At 38.6% G+C, this 23,318-nt stretch overlaps 1 protein-coding gene across 1 annotated transcript in view; it reads left to right on the top strand.

Annotated features, from left to right (window-relative positions):
• Nucleotides 1-23,318, top strand: part of LOC107562853 (voltage-dependent R-type calcium channel subunit alpha-1E-like) — a 72,099-nt gene that overhangs the window by 23,635 nt on the left and 25,146 nt on the right. The window contains exons 8-21 of the mRNA XM_016247596.1: nt 371-486; nt 2,522-2,575; nt 3,481-3,561; nt 3,801-4,010; nt 5,638-5,750; nt 6,506-6,618; nt 7,366-7,497; nt 7,874-7,943; nt 9,123-9,240; nt 9,432-9,499; nt 9,918-9,985; nt 18,306-18,318; nt 19,892-19,971; nt 22,703-22,714. Of these exons, the coding sequence (XP_016103082.1) occupies nt 371-486; nt 2,522-2,575; nt 3,481-3,561; nt 3,801-4,010; nt 5,638-5,750; nt 6,506-6,618; nt 7,366-7,497; nt 7,874-7,943; nt 9,123-9,240; nt 9,432-9,499; nt 9,918-9,985; nt 18,306-18,318; nt 19,892-19,971; nt 22,703-22,714 (1,248 nt within the window). The remainder of the gene's footprint in view (nt 1-370; nt 487-2,521; nt 2,576-3,480; nt 3,562-3,800; nt 4,011-5,637; nt 5,751-6,505; nt 6,619-7,365; nt 7,498-7,873; nt 7,944-9,122; nt 9,241-9,431; nt 9,500-9,917; nt 9,986-18,305; nt 18,319-19,891; nt 19,972-22,702; nt 22,715-23,318) is intronic.

Genomic DNA, 23,318 nt, shown 5'->3' with positions numbered 1-23,318 from the left:
TTTTTTTTCTTTTAAAAGTCTTAAATGTACCTTTATAAAACCTGCAGAAACCCTGATTATACTTTGCTGCTTTTGCATCTTTGTATAAACCGTGACGGCTCCAGTCCCCATTCGTTGTAATTGCAAGGAAAAACCTGTACAGATCTTTCAACTAATATTTAATTTTATGCAAATCCAATAATTTCAAGGTTTGAGATGTAAAAACGAATGCTTGTTTGAATGAGCGTGCAGTCGTGTGTGGGCTCGATTACTGTAGCTGCTCTTGCCTTCACAGCGTTTCTCGGTTGATCACACCTTTACAGGTTGTAAAAGGTCAAAACCTGAAAAGCACTTAATATGTGTACATGTCATTTCCTAAATCCTTCTCTAGGGAATTTGCTAAAGAGAGAGAGAGAGTGGAGAACAGACGTGCCTTCATGAAGCTTAGACGCCAGCAACAGGCGGAGAGAGAACTCAATGGCTACCGGGCCTGGATAGACAGAGCAGGTACTGACTTAATTTTAATCTAAAATATTACTGGGTATGCTATCCATGTTCAGAGGCGGTTTTTTTAAAACGCTGTCAAAATGTAGATTTGAGGATTTGGTCTGTGTTTGCAATGTTTTGGTACTTTGCAACTGTATTCAATTTGTTGTTGTTAAGCATAAAGCATGTTTATAGTTGTATCTTGGAGTTTGTGATGAAGTCAGGATGGAGACTGTTCTTGTATGCATTCTAGTGTTTGCATTGGTTTATTAGTCTTTTGTCGTTCATGTGGATCAGTCTTGTTGTTTTTAGCATGCAGTGTTTGTGTTTAGCTCTCGTGTTTTTTGTCAGTATTGAGTGTTAGAGGTGAGAAACAAGTCTGCAGTTCCTGGTATTGAATGATTCCTTTAAAGGACTAGTTCGCCCACAAATTAAAATTTGCTGAAAGTTTACACACCCTCGAGCCATCGAAGATGTGGATGCGTTTGTTTCTTCATCAGGGTTGGAGAAATGTAGCACTGCATCAGTGTCTCAGCAATGGATGCTCTGCAGTGAATGGGTGCCGTCAGAATGAGAGTCCAAACGGCTGATAAAAACATCACAATAATCCACAAGTAATCCACACCACCCCAGTCCATCAGTTAACATCTGGAGAAGACAAAAGAAGAAACAAATTCATCATTAAGACGTTTTTAACTAACAAACGGCTACTTTTGGCTAAAATACGAGTCCATAATCCAGTGAAAAAAGTGTTCTGGTCTGAATCAGGAGATAAATCTGCAGAGACCAAGCACCGTTTACAAGCCAAAACAGCTCTAAACAAATATATGGGTGTATTTTGATGTGAGAGAGAACAGGAGATGGACTTTTTCACTGGAGGAAGCGTTATTATGGATTATGGACTCGTAATTTAGCCGTAAGCAATGGTTTAAATTTAAAATGTTTTAATGATGGATTTGTTTCTTACAAACATGCAGATTTTGTCTTCTCCAGATGTTAACTGATGGTCTGGAGTGCTGTGGATTATTGTGATGTTTTTATCAGACTCTCGTTCTGACGGCACCCATTCACTGCAGAGCATCCATTGCTGAGACACTGATGCAAAGCTACATTTCTCCAAATCTGATGAAGAAACAAACTCATCCTAATCTTGGATGGCATGAGGGTGAGCACATTTTCAGCAAATTTTCATTTTTGGGTGAACTATTCCTTTAAATAGTTTTGTTAATTGGAATAGCCTGAACAATACAGAAGGTTTTCACTAGCCAGTAATGAACTGATGACGAGTTTTCAGAAAAGGGCGGATGAGGTGTTTTAGAGGAGCTGTGGGAGACGTGTATGCCAAGTGGTAAAAGTGCTCTTGAGAGCAGAGGGAAGAAGACATCAAGTGATTTTTAGGCTGTTGATGCACTAATATCTGCTGACGTAACACCTTACATGTAAGTGGTAGAAACACATAAAAACCTCTTGATGCTTAATTGGCTAATTTATTACTAGCACAGCCGCATGCTCAGACTTAGACTGCTGCTATGCTAAAATATTTCAAGTAAACTACTGTGGTGTTATGTGCTTGTTTTAAAATGCAATGCTATTTGTAATCTTTTGATTTTTGAAATCATCTTATGGCTCAATAATTTCAGCCAGGCTAGCGAAGTTTCACTGTCTTCACCCAGGTTCAGTGACAGACTGTGCTCTGATTGTGTACTACACCTACACTACTCTTTTCACATTTCACCCTGCCACCCACCACCTGAGCACAACATTCAGGTGAACATGAGTGTGTGAAGCTGCTCGTTCTCCCACGCAGTGAAGGGTCAACGGAAAGGTGACACTGACTCACTGACTGGAGTGTTTGTATATGTGCCTGTCTGTGCTCAGAATAGTTGATGCTTCTACAGTTTAGAAGATTACTTTTAAGAGGCCTACAAATTGTCTTTTTTTTCTTCAGAAACCAAACTGAATAAACCAATAATTGATTTAATTAATGTTGAGTTAATTGTGTTACTTCATTGCTAATATATTACATAAATTCTCTCTCTCTCTCTCTCAAACAAAGAGGAAGTAATGCTTGCAGAAGAAAACAAGAATTCTGGGAGATCAGCGTTAGATGGTATGAATTTCATTTTAATAGCACGTAAAGCAATGTGTTGTCTCGTTTATGGAGAGTTTTTAAACCAGTTTTCATCTAGGTACAGTTTATATTGGTAATTTCAATAATTTATCTCTTGTTAAAATGCAAGACTTTTATATAAAACTAAAAACTAAAAAATATGTTATGGAAAAACAGTTTTGAGGACTGCTGTTGTTGATCATTATGATATAAAAAAGTATATATTTATAACCTGGGGAAGAGTTTAGTATATATATATGACTTCCAGAGCCTCGATAAACATATATTACCTATTTCAGAAAATAATAATTTCAAAAGTTATAACTTAATTTTTGCAATTGTGAGACTGCACACGTAACACATTTAAGTTATAAAAATGTTGCGGGAGCATTGTTTTGAAATGTTTCTAAAATGCTGGAATGTCCCGTTTTCTTGACATTATTTAAGGCTTACAAAACATTTCTCAGAACATTCTATAACATTATTTAGCCCAAATTATAGCGTTATTTGAACGTTTACTTAAATTTTCTAAGAACTTTAAAATGTCCAGTTTTCTTGTCTTGATTACAACATTATTTAAAGGTTACATAAAAAAATATTTCTTAGTACGTTCATCAAGTACAAATACCATCATAAGGACGTTCAATGTTGATCTCAGAACATGTTTTCTGAACGTTATGAGAACGTATAAAAAAAATATAACGTTATAAGAACATTCCGTAAACATTACTTTAAGAATGTTTTGTCGTCTTTTTGAGAACGTTCCCTATTAGCTGGGTAATATCAACTGCAAAAAAATACTTCCAGACAGTAACAGCATATTTGCATATTCTTCTAATTACTATACCACTATGATAAGAAGCATAAGGCCAACAAGTGGCACCATTTAACCCTTTCATTTTTAGTTTTGAAACGGGCCACCAGCAAGAAAAATGCAAGGCGTCGAGGACCGGGAGAGGAGAAATATTCTGAAGTCTCTACAGTTGGTGAGTAAAATATAAATGCCATCTCTTTGTTTGTAGCCACATTAAGACTTGACTTGTTTGCGGTATCAGGTAAGGAAAGGGAAGGAAAAAACCACTGTCAACACACACAATCCATAAATTCATCTCCATTTTCAGGCTTTTGAAATACCACCACTGACTTTCCAACCGTGTGAAACAAAGATTCGAATCCAAATGACATTCTGTGAGTATATGGATTTTTCTTTTTCTTTGGGTGTCAGGTGGCCCCCGACCGAGGGTTGGTATACGGACAGCAAGACGAGGGCCCGCTGCTTACTTGCGGCGCAAGGAACGCATGATGCGGATATCTATTCGGCGAATGGTTAAAACCGACAGCTTCTATTGGATAGTCCTGAGTCTGGTGGCGCTCAACACCATCTGTGTTTCAATCGTTCATCACAACCAACCGGAATGGCTTACTATTATTCAGTGTGAGTATCTCCATCCCCCTAATACTACTACTCATAGTAATAATCATTGTAATAATTCATGAATGCCGTGAATTTATTGCCATTAAATTTGAAGTCTGTATAAGCAGTTTTACTACTTTTATCATTCATAGTAAAAGCGTTCAGGGGTTTCATAAGGGTTTGGGGTATTGTTGATCAAATATCTTACGTTGCTATTGTTCTTAGATTTGCATCAGTTCAGTGTAGGAAGACATTAATAATAATAATAGTTATAATAATCTGGTTAAAAGCATGCATGGCCACTCCTGAGATATACAAGCATGCTAATTTGTGTCGCTACAACTGCTTTTTCTTTATTAATGTTATGACCACCAGATTAGCAATGGGGTATATTTACTGACATGCATGCAGCTTTACAGCTCCACATAGAATTTGTAAATCAACTTGATCGAGTTGATTTGTAAATGGGCTGGATTTCCCCAAAACTGGTTGAGCAGCTACGCAACTTCAAATGCTGCTTAATTTTCACTGAAACATGGTTGCATGACAACATCCCTGCCTCGCCAATTCATACCAGGTTAACCTTCTTCCCCTTTAGCGTGTGAGTGCACCCCCATAAAAGTGAAAAGTGGAAAGCTCTGTGGATGATCTACTAACAATGAGATAGCGTTGAGCTGTCACAAGACAATACATTTCAAGTCTATTGTTTGAAACATATTTTTATTTTCATTAACCAACTTATACTATCGTACAATATTCTAAATGATTCATGTCATTAATTCGTTAAAATGCATTATATCAGCATAAGGCACATAGCAGTCATAATAGTTATTACAAGTCAAGTCTAATTTGTGGCTAAAGGTTGCAGGCTTGCGTTCCAGTGGCTTTGGCTCAACTCTGCTCTCTGGTGGGCCTCCATTGGGGACTGGACACCCCTGATGTATGGTGCTCAAGTCAGCTTACAGTCTGATCACAAACTCCTAGATGCACCCGCTGTTGCTTCTGATAAAAACATCAACAGCACAGTTTGCAGCTCTGAAAAGCACATTTTAGACATGCTGCAACTAACAGAACCACTTCTGTGCAACATTATGTTTTCCAGAGAAACTGCTGCTAATAAAATGACTACACTAACATAGGTCTGTCAGACAGAAAAATGCCTCACTTTCTGCTCCACATGTCAGAAACGTTCTGTGTATTGATGACGGACATTAATGGTCCCCAGAGGTCTAAGAGTAGCTGAAATTACTCCATACGGCACAACAGGGCATCCAGCACTCTGTAGCTCAAGGCAGGTTGTGTTGTCATAAAAGCTTTCTCAAGCTGTCACAGCGTTCCTGCATTTTCATTTCAAAAGACAAGCTGAGTCTTTTGTCAGAGTCATTATTTAATTTTCATCAATTGCAACAAACAGGGATGTACTTTAGGCCAAATACTTTATTCTGAAAGGCTTGAATATTGACTCTATTTGAATAACACATTTTATTGTGTATCTAGCAACCCATCGAACCGTCATTGTGAGTGAGGCTTATAGAGCTTCACTGATTTTAATGGGAGCAATTTAGTTTTAAGGCTCGCTTCCAGAGTAGACATGGTGTTAATACTTCGAAACCCACAAGTGTTTACCACTTTTTTTTACGTTTTTCAGACTACGCAGAGTTCGTGTTTCTGGGACTTTTTCTTGCTGAGATGTTTCTGAAAATGTATGGCCTTGGTTTCCGTCTCTACTTCCATTCATCCTTTAACTGCTTTGATTGTGGGGTGAGTGAATCTTTTAGTGCGCATGTTTAATTGTGAGTGTAGATGTTTAAGTCAGGTCCTTAGAGGACAAAAATGTCTGTCAAGAAACTGTCATGAAAATATTATATATTGCATTTTTTTACGCTTTCACTGACATAGATTGTTATGATCAGCCCTGATCAGAAGTACCAAAAATCCATTCATTTTCAGGATGTTAACCCTTTAAATGCCAGTATGTTTGCATAATACCACTGTTTTTATTTGTATTTGTATTTTACACTTTTGGATAAGTCAATGATAATAATATAAATTTTTATGCATTTTTTTTGCTTGAGCATTATGATGATGATGATTATAGTAAAATAGTGGGGGAAAAAACAAAAAAAACAACAACAAAAAAAACAACTGAAGCCTAGCTAACAGAATGAAACCCTATTAAAAAATTATTCATGATTTTATTCTAAAATGCCACTGTGGTTAAATATTGCAGTTTTAACGGGTTTCAAGGGGAACATGTTTGTCCTGAATGTCTTAAGTATTTTTATGTATTTATTTTTTTGTACCAAGCGTAAAATAGATTTAAGGAAATGAGGGGGAAATATTAAACTTCCAATTAAAAATGCACATTTTGGGCCAAAATTATGTTGGCATTAACACAGGAAAAATGGTCAATAAATAAAAAAGACAGTCCCTAACGACACACAAGGGTTAAACCATACAGTATGTCTGATGAATCCTGGCACCGATGAGAGCATAGTGTTATGTGTTTTGTGCAGGTGATTGTTGGCAGTATTTTTGAAGTGGTTTGGGGATTCTTCAGGCCTGGAGAGTCTTTTGGCATCAGTGTCCTCAGAGCTTTACGTCTGCTACGAATCTTTAAAATAACGAAGTAAGTTTATATCATTTATCCAAGTAGTCTCCTCAGCATTCTTTCAAGGAATGTTTTGCGTGATAGCCGCCAGCAAATGCAAATGTTGTTGTTGACATGAAACTACATAAAAGCATGAGTGGGCATATAAAACAGAGGTGTCTGCAACATTCTCTCTCGACTACAACACCAAAATAAAAGTATAATTGGTACTGTAAGAAACATATATTAAAATCCAGTCACAAGTTATTGCTGCTTATGTATAAACTGTCCAAAGGCATTTTTTTACTTGAATAGCAAATGCATAAAGAAAAGCAATGTGTTAAAGCAACATACATGTTCAATTTAAAAACAATTGATCAATTTATTATGTATTGTTACATTTAACAACATTTTCAAATATGTATTTCATAAACAACTTTAAATATGTCTATTTGTCAGTTTGAAAAAAAACAATTTTTTTTTACATTTAATTCATCAACTGAGATTGTTTGGGGGGGAAAATGCATTCATAATTGTTTTCTTTTTAAATAAGACTGCATACTCTGCCATGAAATGTGTCTTTAAAATGTTGAATAGAGGACAAATGGATTATGCAATTGTATTACTTTAAATATGGGACAGTTCCATATTATACAGAACGGTTGGTGTCAGGCAAATTTATTTTCACATATAATTGTGTTCAAACAATCTGGCTCTTGTGAGAATATTGTGAGGCACTTTAACGGTAATGTAAAGAAGCGTGTGATGTTTTGTCTGTTTGATCAGGTACTGGACATCCTTACGGAACCTGGTGGTTTCCCTCATGAGCTCCATGAAGTCGATCATCAGTCTGCTCTTCCTTCTCTTCCTGTTTATCGTAGTCTTCGCTTTACTTGGCATGCAGTTGTTTGGTGGAAGGTGAGAATGTGAATCTGGTATGAGAGCGCTGATCTCGCTCGGTCTTTCTCACAGACAGACATAAAGATATAATGTACTCAAATGTGAAAATAAAACGTTACATCAAATCATTAAAATATACAGTTCAAAAGACTTTGAAGGGAAAAAAATGAACTTAAATGAAGTCTCAATACCAACCTACCTACTGTAACGCATCACAATCTACACACACATGTGAAGAACACGTGCACACACTTGTTTCAGTGTAACAATTAGTTACATTAGTGTTTTGTAAAGACATTAGTTTTGTGTAGTATACTGTAATGCAGGGGTTCTCAAATTGTTCTTAGAACATTCTAAAATTAAAGCTGTTGAAAGAGTTAATTCTCTTGCACAGGTTCATCTTTGAAGATTATACTCCTACTAATTTTGACACGTTTCCAGCAGCCATCATGACCGTCTTTCAGGTAAGACTCGACAGATCACTATGGATGTAAACATAGTAAATACTTTTGAATCATAAAGTTTATATTCACCTCATATTCAACTTAATTAGATTATTTAGTATGATTACGACAATTTGTTACATTTACATTGCGAGCCTTAAAGGGTTAGTTCACCCAAAAATGAAAATTAGTCTGTGTTTTACTCACCCCCGAGGCATCCAAGGTGTATATGACTTTCTTCTTTCAGACGAATCCAGTCGGAGTTATATTAAACATTGTCTTTGATCTTTCAAACTCTATCATTGCAGTCAGCGGGTGTTGCATTGCTTCCGTCCAAAAGAAGTGAAATAAAAAGCACCCATCCATAAAAAAAGTGTCTCACACGGCTCCGGGGGGTGAACAAAGGCCTCCTGTAGCGAATCGATGCGTTTTTGTAAGAAAAATATCCATATTCAAAACGTAATAATCACTTGAATCTAGCTTGCACTCACTGTTGTAAACTGAAGCAGCTCCGGGCGGATGACGTATGAGGTCGGCTTTGCACATGCGCCGCTCAGAAGTGACGCACGCGGAAGCGCAGCGGAGAGATCAAAACAAAACAATGTCATGAATTAGAAGTACAAAACGAGGATTTGAAAAGAAGAATGTCAGAGGATTTCGATATAAGCCAAGAGGAGACTGGTTTTTCTTTGCTAAAGTAAGGAAACTTTGCTTCCTTTGCTCCTGTTAACAAACGTTGGTTTTCACGAGACTCACCGGCGCATGCACAACACTGAACTCATACGTCATCCGCCCGGAGCTGCTTCAGTTTACAACAGTGAGCGCAAGCTAGATTCAAGTGATTATTACGTTTTGAATATGGATATCTTTCTTACAAAAACGCATCGATTCACTACAGGAGGCCTTTGTTTACCCCCCGGAGCCGTGTGAGACATTTTTTTTTTATGGATGGGTGCTTTTTATTTCACTTCTTTCGGACTGAAGCAATGCAACACCTGCTGACTGCAATGATAGAGCTTGAAAGATCAAAGACAATGTTTAATATAACTCCAACTGGATTTGTCTGAAAGAAGAAAGACATATACACACCTAGGATGCCTTGGGGGTGAGTAAAATGCAGCCTAATTTTCATTTTTGGGTGAACTAACCCTTTAACTTTTATATTATTTAAACTTTTTTTAAATAATTCATTCAACATAGATTCTTACTGGAGAGGACTGGAATGAGGTGATGTACAATGGGATTCGCTCACAAGGAGGGGTGCAGTATGGCATGTGGTCCTCAATCTACTTTATTGTTTTAACCTTGTTTGGGAACTGTATCCTTTTTAGCAATAATTAAAAAATTAAGACAAAAAAATAGACAAAAGATGATGGAAAGCAGTGTAATATACTGGTCTACATTGATTTAATTTTGATGTTGCAAATTAAAACAGTGTTGCAAGCAAGTAAAGCTTGTAATGCTCATTCTATTCAGTTCTACCCAAATTCTTGACGATGTTGTGAACAGACACATTGCTCAATGTATTCTTGGCTATTGCTGTGGATAATCTAGCCAATGCACAGGAACTAACTAAGGTAAGACAAAGAAAGGTAACATATTACAGTTGTCTAATAAACATGTAAATGTAATATTTTGCAATAGAAATAACACTGACTGTGTACCAAAAATGTAATAACATATTATGTATGTTTCTCATTAGCTCTACTGTGTAATTCCTATGTATGTCTGCACTATCATGTATGTTTGCACAATGTCTGTACTTTCTTCTGTGCTGGTAGCTCCTGTCGCAAAGACAAATTCCTTGTGCGTGTAAACACACATGGCAATAAAGCTCTTTCTGACTTCATTAGTATACCTTTAATTATGTATTCAGTGCATTAACATTTGTGTGCATTTTATATAAAATTACTATTCATGTACTTAATTTAAGTGCATAGTGTATTCATAGTGTATGCTGTTAGGTAGGTATATTGAAGAGTATTTTTGTGTTAGGAAGAAGAGGAGGAGCAGCAAGAGGTCTTCAATCAGCGTTCTAAATGCAGAGAATTTGGCCTCTCGGAGTAAGTTTTTTCAGAACCTGTTTTTCAAACTAAGGATACAGTTCCCTATCATGTATTAAGAAGCTGGTAAGCATTCTAATTAACTAGCAATAATTTGGTGTTGATTGCTGACTGTTGAAAATCTTTTTGTGCTTGAGACATGCTTTTAAACAATTATGCCACTATGCTGCTCTGTAATTTTTCAGACCCATCAAACACATGAACAGAAGTGTCATATATGAATGTACCATTTGTCTGTCATGTTTTTTGATCAGTCTTGGTTCTGGTCAAATTTCATAGGGAAGATCACAAAAACACTTAAATTGGTAAACTGGAATGACTAGATCATTTTCTTTGTTGTCTTTAAATCTTGGTTATTGAGGGCGTTCGAATTTCATTCTTTATTTTCTTTCTTTCTTTTTTAATCTTTAGTTGCTAGGAAACTCAAGTGCCTACGCCACAGGGGAATAGTGTGTTTATTTTATAGAAGAATATCAATATGACATTAGAGTGATTACAAGCTTTAGCTTAGTACAGTAGACAGTGGAGTTTAGATTTAAAAGTACATCATACAAAATCACAGAGTCGGTAATGAGCAGAGGTAGAATCCAAAAAAATAAAAAGAAAGAAAGTTACCAGTATAATTATTGTGCCCCATGGATTCTTTCCTTTCTATGGTTTTATGACTTTCTATGACTATCTTTCCATCTGGCTTTTGGCAAGATAGTTTTATGGATAATTTCTATTTAGGAGTTCAGTGCATCCATTTTATTCATTTTAAATCTTGGTCTAAAACAATGGTGTAAACTCCTGCTCCTGGAGGGTCACCGTCCTGCAGTGTTTTACTCCAACCCTGATTAAACACACGTGAACAAGCTTATTAAGGGCTTTGGGATTACTTGAAAGTTACATGCAGGTATTTCAAAGCAGAGCTGAAGCTAAATTTTGCAAGATGGTGTCCCTGCCAGAGCAGGATTTGATACCCCTGGTGCACGATATGTGATGTATTTTCTTGCCTATAATACATTGTAGCCAAGATTTGGAAAGTGTTGAGTATTTTACGTCATCAGTCTGTGTTGACTGTGGCATTAGTTTCTGTCCTCTTACTGGATCTTTAGTAGACAGGCGTCATATATGTAGTAACATTGCAGGACTGTGACCCACAATTTCTGGCTGCCAGAATTTGGAGGCTAAAATTCACTGCAAAATCAATTAATGAGCATGGCACACTAGGGAGTCTAAGACTGCTGATTTGTCTATCGTAAGCATTTATGTTTGACAAAATTTGGCAGCAAAATTGTATTGTGTACACTTGGCTGAAAGGTAGCAGTGAGGTAAAACTTGAGTTTTGATGAAAACAAAGCTACTAGTGACAGATGGCATTACACCACTACTGCAGCCTTCACCTTAGTTTTTCTCATTGGGGAGAGACTGTGAGCTAATAAGGAATGGGCCATAAACTGTCAATACAGCACCAGTACCAAACAATGTGACATCAATTACAACAACAAATGGCAGGGATTGATTTGGGTGCTTTAGTGTTGGTGCAGTGGTTAAGTTGTTAGTATCAGCCCCTGTCCACGGGTTTCCACTTATTTTGGCCTCATTTAGGTCAAGGGACTGCAATAGTACTTAACTTTCTGATGACCATGCAGTAAAGATTTGCAAAGGCTAAGAATCTCTGAAGAATCTTCACTGTTTTAGGTTGTGGCAGCTTGGACCATTGAGGCCTCAGTTTTTATTATGTGAGAAGTACAGTATGAGTGTTACCTAAGAAGAAGACTGGTAGTTAAAAAAAAAAAAGAGTAGTAACTTGGTATATGATTTTATTCAAAGTAACTTACACATTCTTATTACAGGGCCAATTATTCTGGAGTAACTGGAGTTCTTTGAGCAGCTTGAATGTACCTAAGAATTTTGAAGTCAGCAAACAGCTGAAATTGTTGTTCAGTGCCGTTTCGCCACTCCTCCAGTGCAAGCAGTTCCTTATTTTCTCCATCTTAAGGGGCTTTCACACAGGGTTGTTATAGGAACTCAGTTATAGGAACTAGCCACCAGGGCAGTCCCCCCAAGAACCTGTAAATTCGTTGTAGTACTACTCTAAGATCAGTTTTGTCTTAACAGATCAGTTTCATGCAATATTGGCAAGGGACAGACCCAGGGGAACAACTTTATTTAAGTTACCAGTTGTGATAGTTTAAGGATTGCACCTTGTGATCTCAAATGTTTCTGTTTCCTGTACAGATTGTGTAACAAAATACAAGTAAGTAGCAAACAAATCCTAAACAATATCAAAATAAGATCAAATAATGTCAGGAACTGTGTAATAAAACGGCAGGACTTTTGCAAACCAATTCAAAAAACATCTAGAAAGACTTGGAAATTAGGACAAAGGGTAGTGGCAGTGATAAATGGACAAGAGTTCAAACTTTGTTTGGTTGAAATCACAGCAAGGCCTTCATTTACTTTTCCTCAGTTGCATGGTTCTAATTAAGTTAGTTCTTCTCCGCAATGCTGTTAAAACCAAAATTAACTTTTCAGTATTGTAGTCAACTACATGTGTTGCTCTGGGGCTTAGGATATTTGCCCACTCCTATCCAAGTTGCTTCATTAGTTGAGAGCCGATGGTGGAGACCACAATGGCATCACAGCTTGGCATTAAAAGTCTCTCTAATTGTTGCAAAGGTGAAAATGACAAAACCATTGAACCACTCAATTATGGTCCAAATCTTCACTGTTCTGTGATGTGTGTGATGCTTTAAAATGCCGATACATTGCCTAGTCTTGTCCAAAAACCAAACCTCTGCAGGATAGTGGACCACGAGGGCCAGATTTGACCACCCCTGCTCTACTGTATTGAATTGGTCTCTGTAACAAGTGGAATTTATCAACTGGAATTGGTCTCTGTACTTGAAGTGTTTAGTGTTTCAACACAAATCTAAAACACCAGTGTGGCCAGGTGTCTTGTAATATTATATGTGCAGAAGTTTATGCTGTTGACAATCAATCAGAGGGTGTGTGTGTTTTGGGGTAGCCATAAACACAGAGTAGATTCCTCAGGGTTATAGAGGTGGCGGTAGACAGCTTTATACTGCTCAGGTCCACAACCACCTTCTTACACTTGTAGGACAAGAATAGTCAATCCTGCTCCTGGTAAGCTATGTGCCTACTTGCAGACTTCAGTTCCAACCCTACTTCAGCACACCTGCCTATAATTTTCAAGAAACGCTGAACACCTTGATTAGCTGGTTCAGATCTGTTTTATTAGGATTGGTGCTAAACTCTGCAGGATGGTAGGTCACCTAGAGGTTTTTTACTACTGTTGTAGATTTGCTAATATTACACATTAGTTAATAGAAGCCTGGCTAATTTAACATTGTAGTCAGATTAAGTACAACAGTGCATCTTTTGTCTTCAGAGAAGAAATGAATGTTCTGATCTCTGCAAAGTGACATCTGGACAAAATCGTGAAATGGTTTGAACAATGAATAAACACATCCAGTTGGTTAGTTTCTCTAGTTTTATTATAAAAGTTGCTTCCATAATGTCAAATATAGCTTAAAGTTAGTGAACCAATCTAGTACTGTAGCTGTCCAGTCTCAAGTTCATTGGTATTATGAGTTGAAAAGTTTGGCATTGCCATGGGTAAGAGACAATGCTACGACAGAAAGGGCACGTGAGAATGAACCAACAAATCAATCAATAGCCATTGCAATATTAAGAGATATCAAACTACACTATCAAAACCACTGGACAAAACTATCTCTATCTAAAACATTTCACACAAATGTGGCATTAATGGCATTGAAATGGCAAAGAACCCGAAAATGACAAAACCATTGAACCACTCAATTATGGTCCAAATGTTCACTGTTCTGTGATGTGTGTGATGCTTTAAAATGCCGATACATTGCCTAGTCTTGTCCAAAAACCAAACCTCTGCAGGATAGTGGACCATGAGGGCCAGATTTGACCACCCCTGCTCTACTGTATTGAATTGGTCTCTGTAACAAGTGGAATTTATCAACTGGAATTGGTCTCTGTACTTGAAGTGTTTAGTATTTCAACACAAATCTAAAACACCAGTGTGGCCAGGTGTCTTGTAATATTATATGTGCAGAAGTTTATGCTGTTGACAATCAATCAGAGGGTGTGTGTGTTTTGGGGTAGCCATAAACACAGAGTAGATTCCTCAGGGTTATAGAGGTGGCGGTAGACAGCTTTATACTGCTCAGGTCCACAACCACCTTCTTACACTTGTAGGACAAGAATAGTCAATCCTGCTCCTGGTAAGCTATGTGCCTACTTGCAGACTTCAGTTCCAACCCTACTTCAGCACACCTGCCTATAATTTTCAAGAAACGCTGAACACCTTGATTAGCTGGTTCAGATCTGTTTTATTAGGATTGGTGCTAAACTCTGCAGGATGGTAGGTCACCTAGAGGTTTTTTACTACTGTTGTAGATTTGCTAATATTACACATTAGTTAATAGAAGCCTGGCTAATTTAACATTGTAGTCAAATTAAGTACAACAGTGCATCTTTTGTCTTCAGAGAAGAAATGAATGTTCTGATCTCTGCAAAGTGACATCTGGACAAAATCGTGAAATGGTTTGAACAATGAATAAACACATCCAGTTGGTTAGTTTCTCTAGTTTTATTATAAAAGTTGCTTCCATAATGTCAAATATAGCTTAAAGTTAGTGAACCAATCTAGTACTGTAGCTGTCCAGTCTCAAGTTCATTGGTATTATGAGTTGAAAAGTTTGGCATTGCCATGGGTAAGAGACAATGCTACGACAGAAAGGGCACGTGAGAATGAACCAACAAATCAATCAATAGCCATTGCAATATTAAGAGATATCAAACTACACTATCAAAACCACTGGACAAAACTATCTCTATCTAAAACATTTCACACAAATGTGGCATTAATGGCATTGAAATGGCAAAGAACCCCATAACTGTTTAAAACAAGGTTTCTCAATTCTGCCCCTCGACATCCACTATCTACAGAGTTTCTTTCCAACCCTGATCCAACTCAACTGCCTGGAACTAAATACTTAAGACCTTGATTAGCTTGTTCAAGTGAGCTTTATTAGGATTTGAGCTAAACTCTGTAGGCCAGTGAACCTCGAGGGCCAGAGGTGTGAAACATCTCAGGTTATGTATGTAAACATGGGGATGAGGAAATGGGAATAATGGGAATGAGGCGCTGCGTTGGAACATTTTTGGGAACACCTCTGCGTGACCACATTCTAAAGCACGTGTGGAATCAGTCTAATGGAGAAGCGAGACATCACTAGCGGGGTGATGTGAGCAACCAGGAGGTTTAATAGTGCACCCGGCACAGTGCATGTTAGCTTCTGACAGGATGAAGTAAGCACCTACAGAGATGCAAGGAGTATGGCAGAGAGATGCAGCATCTTGTTCCCTTTAGAGAACCATGGTTACATACATAACCTGAGACGTTTCCCTGCAGGGAACTCAAGCTGCATCTGAAGGCTTTGGCAATGAGAATGCCCACTGCGCCATACTTACAAGTCCCTGTCTGGTGTGTATCTGGCAAGCACATCAAGACGAGAGGACTTGGGATCCTGGGGTAGAAGCCAGGTCTAGATTATAGAACTAAACAAATGTGTGCTGACAGGACCAGCCCGCCACATCACAAATGTCCTGCAGGGAAGCACCCATGAATAATGCCTCGGAGGATGTCATACTCCGGGTTGAGTGGTCTCTGACCCCCATAGGTGCCAGAGTAAGCAAGTGAGATGGCCTCGACTCAGGGTCTGCTTGGTCGCCGGCAAGCCCCTCTTAGGTGGACTGAAGCAAACAAACAACTGATCTGCCATACACCACAGGGCAGCTCTGTGGACATCATAAGTGCTCGCACTGGACAGAGCAGATTTAGCTTCTCCTGGTCAGCTTCCTGGAAGGGAGGAGGACAGAAGGCTTGGAGCACTATGGGTCCTGGCGTAGAGGTGGGCACCTTTGGGGCATACCCTGGCCTCAGATAAAGGAAGGCTTTAACCATGCCCGGGGCTAACTCCAGACACAAGGGAGAAACTGACAGTGTCTGAAGATCCCCTCTCCTCTTGAGTGAGTATATAGCAAGGAGGAAGACTGTCTTCAAGGTGAGGAACTTATGTGAAACCTCCTCAATGAGTTCAAAGTCCTCCAGTACCACCCCCATGTCTCACGAGGGCACCTCGGTGCACTGTGCTGGCCTCATCCTCAAAGTGCCATAGAGGAAACGGGCTTCTTTCCAATGACTGACCACCCAAAGGGGCGTGGTAAGCAGCTATGGCCGCCATGTACACCTTCAGAGTGGATGAAATGCTCCTGCAGAAACTCCAGAACTGTACCCACTGGGCAGTTGACTGTTTCTTGCAGTCGTTGTCCGCACCAAGAAGTAAAAAGTTTCCACTTTAGGGCATATTGTTTCCTTGTGGCGGGAGCTCTGGACTGGAGTATGGTCTCAACAACCTCAGTTGAGAGACCAGATGCTAAGAGCTGTGCCCCCTCAGGGGCCACACCCACAGTTTCCATAACTCCAGGCACGGGTGAAGGATGGAGGCCCTCGCCTGAGAGAGGAGGTCCCTCCTGATCGGAATCTCCAAGAAAGAGCCATCGATAAGGGACACAAGGTCCAAGCCATACCCGGGCCGGCCAGAACGGGGCTACTAGCAGAAGACAGACCCTGTCCCCGGGTACACTCTCCAGTACTCCTTCAGCCTCAACCCCAGCTCTTTCATATATGCGAGGATGACATCTCCATGCCGAATCGCCTTCTGCTGAAACTGTGCTAATATTAGCCAGTCAATGATGTAATTCAGTATGTGGATGCCTTGAAGTCGTAGAGGAGCCAGAGCAGCATCCACACACTTGGTGAAAGTGTGGGGTGAGAGTAATAGGCTGAAGTGAAGAACCCGATAGTGGTATGCTTCACCCCTGAAAGCAAAACTCAGTAACTTCCTGTGTTGAGGAAGAATGGATACATGGAAGTATGCGTCCTTGAGATCTATCGTGACAAACCAGTCCTCAGATCTGATTTGAGACACAATCTATTTGACCTTGAACCGAAAGCATTTGATAGCACGGTTCAGCAGATGCAGATCTATGATCAGATGCAACCCCCCATCCTGATTCGGAACGATGAAGTATCGACTGTAGAACCCGGACTCTCTTGAGAGAGGAGGAATTCGTTCTATGTCCTTCTTCCTCAAGAGAGTGTCTACTTCTTGTTCCATTACCAGAGCCTGCTCTGCCCCACTATTGTGGGGACAACCCCATTAAAAAGAGGTGGCGAGAACCAAACTGAATTCTGTAGCCTCTCTCTACAGTCTGGAGGACCCATTTAGAGACATTTGGCAGAAGTTTCCACGCTGCCAGAAAGTCTACTAAGGGAACCAACCTCTTGGGGCTGGCCTCTGGTAGAGGAGTAATTTCAGTACCCTGAAGCGGATAATCGGCAGGGAACAACCGACTTGATGGCTCTAGCGCCTTCACTTGAGGGGATGAGCATTCCTGTGCCGTACCATTGTCAGGCGGCAGCTAGGAACTTAGCTTGTTGGAGCCCACTGAACCCAAAGCACCGGTGGTGGCAGGGGTATTAGCGGGGCTGAGGATGCCAGCCCCTCTGAACTGGAGTCTGTTGTATCTAGAGAGTTTAATTTGGTGAACTGAAGTGGACCGGTGCCAGCGAGATCGCGAGCCTGGCCGCTCTCATCAAAGAGAGCCAGGCGGAAGCGGTGCACATGCAGTGGCAGCTGCTCACAATCAGGACAGTCATCTCCCTCGAGAGCTGACCATGCATGCTCCGTTCCCAAACAGAAGTCGCAAAGATTGTGTGATAACGACGGCAGGGAGGACCACACAATCTATAGTGCCATCCGATTTACTTTTGTTTTTACTCTTTGACATTATCCCTGTCTTACTAACAGAGATATACTGACTGAATGAATGCTTCTGCAACACATACACTTACACATACACACACACACCACAACACACTTACTGAAGAGCAAAAGCTAACATGCGCTGTGCCAGAGGTGCACTTTTAAGCTTTCCTGGTTGCTCACGTCACCCTGTTCATGATGTCTTGCTTCTCCGTTGGACTGATTCCACACGTGCTTCAGAATGTGGTCACACATAGGTGTTCCCAAAGCATTCCGACTCCGCTCGAGTTCCCTGAGGGCGAAACTCTTTTTAACTTTTTATAGCCTTATGAGTTGACTTGTGTGCAGTCTGGCAATATGGATTGTTTGGTATGTCCTGCCTGCAAATACACTAATGGCTTATTTTCAATTAATCATTTATTTGGTTTCATGGACAACAAAAGAATACGCATAATTGTAAGTAAAACTGTCTATGTATCTTTTTATCTGTCATGTCTGCCATTAACATTGCACTGTCCATCTCATCAACATTTCGGATTACCTGCTGACATGTAGATCCTTTGTGCACTCTGTTTCTCTTGTTTTCTTTATTGTCTGTTTATTTTTATTAGTCAAGAATTTCCCCCTGGTTTTCTCTTGAATTCCGTTTTATTTAGCCTGAATCAATAGCCATTGTTTTTATTCTAATTTCCTGATTTTTATCACACACCCTTGTGAATTGTGAAATTTGCATGCTGCAAATTATATACCTGTTGTGACTGAGATTTACAACAGAATGTCTAAAGGTGAAGATTATTTTGATCTTCACCTTTAGACATTCTGTGCTAACTTATGGTTGAATGTAACTGAGCTTGTTTTTTTCATTTGGTGAAGTTGTTTTGCTAGGCACAACACACAGCAAAGTTATGAAACATGTTTTCCTTATTTTATAAGATCAAACATTCACACCTGTACGTTTGTATTTTAGGGAGTTTGTGGGTGATGCGACAGGGATTTCCCAAGCATCTGGCCTTCAGGAGCTTCAGACTGTCTGTACTGGAATGGAGGATCAAGCAGAATCCATCCGTCCATCCATATGTCCATCCATCTTGTTTAAATGGTTCTTTACAGTGCAGAGTATGTTTTCTCTGGATTGGTCTTCTAAAGTATTTACCATTTTATCATACCAATTTCTAGAGTTTTTTTGGAGGGTAGAACCAAACCAATACTGTCACTTTAAATAGTAAAGAAAAATATCCTATAAAAAAAAAGTTGTTCACCCTTTGCCACGACTAGTCATTTTAAATCTTGTCTTGTGGTGACAAATGCATTTTTTACAATTACAAATACTCCAGTCTCTTAATTAAAAATAATGCATGCAAGAAGTAGCAACGTGATGTTTAAAGGCATTATTTTAAATATAGCATGTCAAGCCACATAACATGCCAATCTCCGAAAAGTAAGTGCCTTTTTGCATTTAGCATTGTTTTCCCTGGTAATTTGATCAGAATACACCTCTGAGAACCATTTCTTTTACACAATATGTATTATATACAGTGCATGGAATGAAGTGTGGATTAGGAATTGAATAACTGAAATAAGCAGTTCTCAGCAATGAAGTGCCTGTTGTGTTTGGTTTGATTTGCATAGCAGTTTTTCAGAGGAAGATGATCAAAGTGCAACAGTGTTGATTTGTAGTGAAGTAGTTCAGCTGCTGATGGCTGAGTCCTGAAGGAGCGGTGGACAGCAGCCATTGATTTTGTTTGCAGAGGGGATAATTCGCTAAAGTGAGGACACATTCATTAATGGAAACACAGAACTGGGTCATCATCAATGCCTGTGGCAATCGAATTTCCAGGTGAAATGAAATGTAAACGCAGTAAAACACTAATACATTTTGTTCCTGTTCATTCAAATTATGATTACAGTGGCAGATTAATAAAGACTTATTTGCATGCAGTTCCTTGCACAATACTATGCTATGACCTTAAAACACTTTCACCATAGTGCACGAATTGTAAACTAATACATTTTTACGTTTGCATTACAGATGTTTGGCTTTTCTGATGTTGTAAACTTGCTCTGTCGCTCACCTGGTACAGCATTGCACTTGCAATGTGGAGCGCTCGGGTGAAGATAAAAGAGCTCAAATGCTAGCAGATACAAGATAAAATGGCAAATGTGTTTTTACCTCATGTTTGCGTTTGTCAACACTAGCGTTGGGGTTTAGGGTCGGATTTAGTGTGGGTGTGTTACTTTTTAGTATCACATTTCATTTCCAGACTGTCGCGATACCTTAATCTGTTTCGTAAAAAAAATCTGAAAATGCTTTTTTGACACCACTCACTTGTGAAACATGAAAGAAGCAACATAATATATACATATTAGCAGAAATGTCACAACAGGCATGTTTTTTCCAGTGAACCTGGGTTGATAACTGTATAATCTAATCTTACTGTGACCCATTGGTCAGATGTGTCTACAATGTATATATATTTGTATATGTGTGTACAATTTTTACAGATATAATATAATAAATTTAATTTATATAAACCATTTATCACATCAACATAAACAAGCAGTACAGAAGCATATCTCAGTTACATCAGTAACTCAAACAACAATGCCAAGGTCATGTTTTTGATTCCCAGGAAATGCATGAACTAAAAAAAATTATCCTTTTTAACGTAAAGTGGAAACGCTTTGGATAAAGGGCTTTGCCACATGCATAAATGCAAATACAACCTGGGGTTTGATTATGATCCATTGTGGAGTTCGTCCAAAGCCAAATCCAGAACCAATGTGTGCAAAATACAAGACTGCTTGGTTTCAACTAACTGGTACAGAAACATACCAAATAACTAGGTTAAGATAAAAGCATGGGTCAGCATTAAAGCAAGTGAAGGAGTCTGTAATGCAGTATGAGAAGTGGCTTTTCATTCCCCTCCTTAAATCTGCATCTATGAGTGTGAGAACATATAATACTCTATATATGTACTGTAATACTGTTCCTGTGGTAACATTAGGACCTCTGGTAAAAATCCTAAATTCCCTCCATGGGAATGATTATTCTACTGTATAATACACTACCCTTCAATTAAAAACTACATATGTCGATCTTTATAGGCGTTCACTGGGGGAGGGTGTACAGTCAGATAATAAGGGTTGATCAGTGGCTAATTTAATAGATATAGGTAAGTAGGTGAACTTCTATAATTGGATAGTAATTGTGAGTTGAATATGGTTAATTAGTAGTTTAATTCTCAGTGGATAACCAGACTATTACTTTCCTGGCTAAAAGTCGACCAAAGGAAAGTAGTTGTTGCTATGCTAGGGAACTTATAAATTGGAAGAAAGGATCATGAATAATTAGATGAAGTACAAGCACACTTTAGTGCAAAAACTGATCCCAAAACAGCCCAAATTTTGTCCACTCGCCCAAAACAATTTTGACCCGGACATTCAAATTCAAAACCGCCCTATCTTGCAACACTGCCATCAACATTGTCATAGTCTCTTAACAGCATCAGAGCCTTTATTTTTAATTGAACCTGCCTATTCTTAAGGTACGATCACAAAAGCTGCATTGTCTATCATTAATAATGTAGCGATGTACGAAGCAACGCTCACACAGAAGTCACTTTCAAACCAAGCAGTTTTCTGTTGGTCAAATTGGCGAATCCGCGTTACCAACTTGACGAAACAGTGTTAAAGGGATAGTTCACCCAAAAATGGAAATCCTGTCATCATCAAGGTATAGCCATTGACTTCCACAGTAAGTCAGTGAGGTTTGGAACAACTTGAGGGTGAGTAAATGATGGCATGATTTTCATTATTTGGGTGAACTATCCCTTTAAATGTGATCGCACCTTTAGGCTCCTGTTGACAGAACTAGACTGATGTGAATAGTAAGTAATGTCCAGCATGTGGACGAGTTATTTGACAGACTGGGAAGAATGGAGTCCAGAGAATCACACTTACTAACTTGTTTAGAATATTTATTCTAAACAGGTATAACAGGTCATCATTTAATACCCACTGCTATGCAAAAAGAATATAGTACATGCATGACAAGTGAAGCAAACTCTTCGTTCTTTATGTACGGTGCTTCATCGGTGGAAAGAAGCCGATGGCGACTGAACTAGTGGAGGTGGTGTGTTGTGAGATTTGGCTATACGTGATATCGACACAAAGTGCAGTATATGAATTTCATTTTCTTTCTTAATAGCAGGCCAAATCCTGTTCTATTTTTAAAGCATATTGCGGGCTGATTCAGAACAGGCTATGTGCCCGTGGGCTGGACTTTGGACACCCCTCATTTAAGTTATATAAGTTATACTCTTGAATGCTTGTTGCTTGCTAATATATTCTAAAACTGAGATGGAAGTCGCACATATGTAGTTAGAATATAGTGTAGTTTAGAGGAATGTATACAGTACATATGATCTTAAACATGCATTAAAATAGCTTCAGTTATTAAAAAATGATGGTGTCCTAAATGTAATAGTCTATTTGGGAAACCCTTGAGAGAAGCCCTAAAATCACGCAGTACAAGTCTTATTAACGAAAGCTGCCAAGCATTAAACATATGTACAGAAATGTTTATTACCAGATAATAAGATATTGCTCACAATTTATCAAAATGTTATGGGTCATTTTTTATATATGTATCCTGATCGTTCCACTTGAAAGAATAAGCATGTTATTCAAGGAAGTATTTCTATAAAAGGATATTCCAGATGTTCATAAATATGCTCTGGCTCGTTATTTAATGGCTTTACACACACTTGAGATGTTCATGTGTTCTTTCTCTTTTAATGCTTCTCTGTTGTTGTTTGGATTGTGTCTCTGTGGCTGCCAGGAATTTAATGGGGTAACAGCAGACGCTTCTCATTTGTCACATTGCCTCTCCATTTAATATGAATTGCCACCCATCATTTATTTACTGTATGTGTGTTAATATTGTGATGTCTGATCCATGTTTGCATTTACTAATTTAAAATGTTCACTCATTTTCTAACTATTTCAGCCATGCATAGACATGCTTGGGTTATATATTAGGACCATCAACTGAACTTGTTAATTTAGTGTGATTCATTATTTAAATATGCAATTAATCATGCCTTTTTTGCTCATAAGTACCATGAGAAATTGTCCTACCATCAGTGCAGTTCAAGCTTGAAAAGCCACCTTCATGTTTTGTTCATGTGAATTGCTTTGAATATTCAAACATTATAAATATTTTTTCTTCATTGCGTAGTCATTGAATGACAGGTTTAAAAATATAATAAAATATACTTTAATGCATGTAAAGAACATTATTAGTCTTTTAGCGAGCCTGAAAAGTTAGGCATTGGGTTCTATCGGCATTATAAAGCATTTAAGATTTAGAAAATGCTATGCTGTAGTTAATTTGTAGTACTTAGGTTTTTATTGTATATGTTGCTGATGTGTCAGTCAGCTTATACTGACGTCTA

This window comes from Sinocyclocheilus grahami, unplaced genomic scaffold (genome assembly GCF_001515645.1).
Source record: "Sinocyclocheilus grahami isolate Dianchi unplaced genomic scaffold, SAMN03320097.WGS_v1.1 scaffold844.1, whole genome shotgun sequence".
NCBI lineage: Eukaryota > Metazoa > Chordata > Actinopteri > Cypriniformes > Cyprinidae > Sinocyclocheilus > Sinocyclocheilus grahami.
The sequence above is the reverse complement of the archived record's forward strand: the minus strand, read 5'-3'. Positions and strand labels throughout refer to the sequence as shown.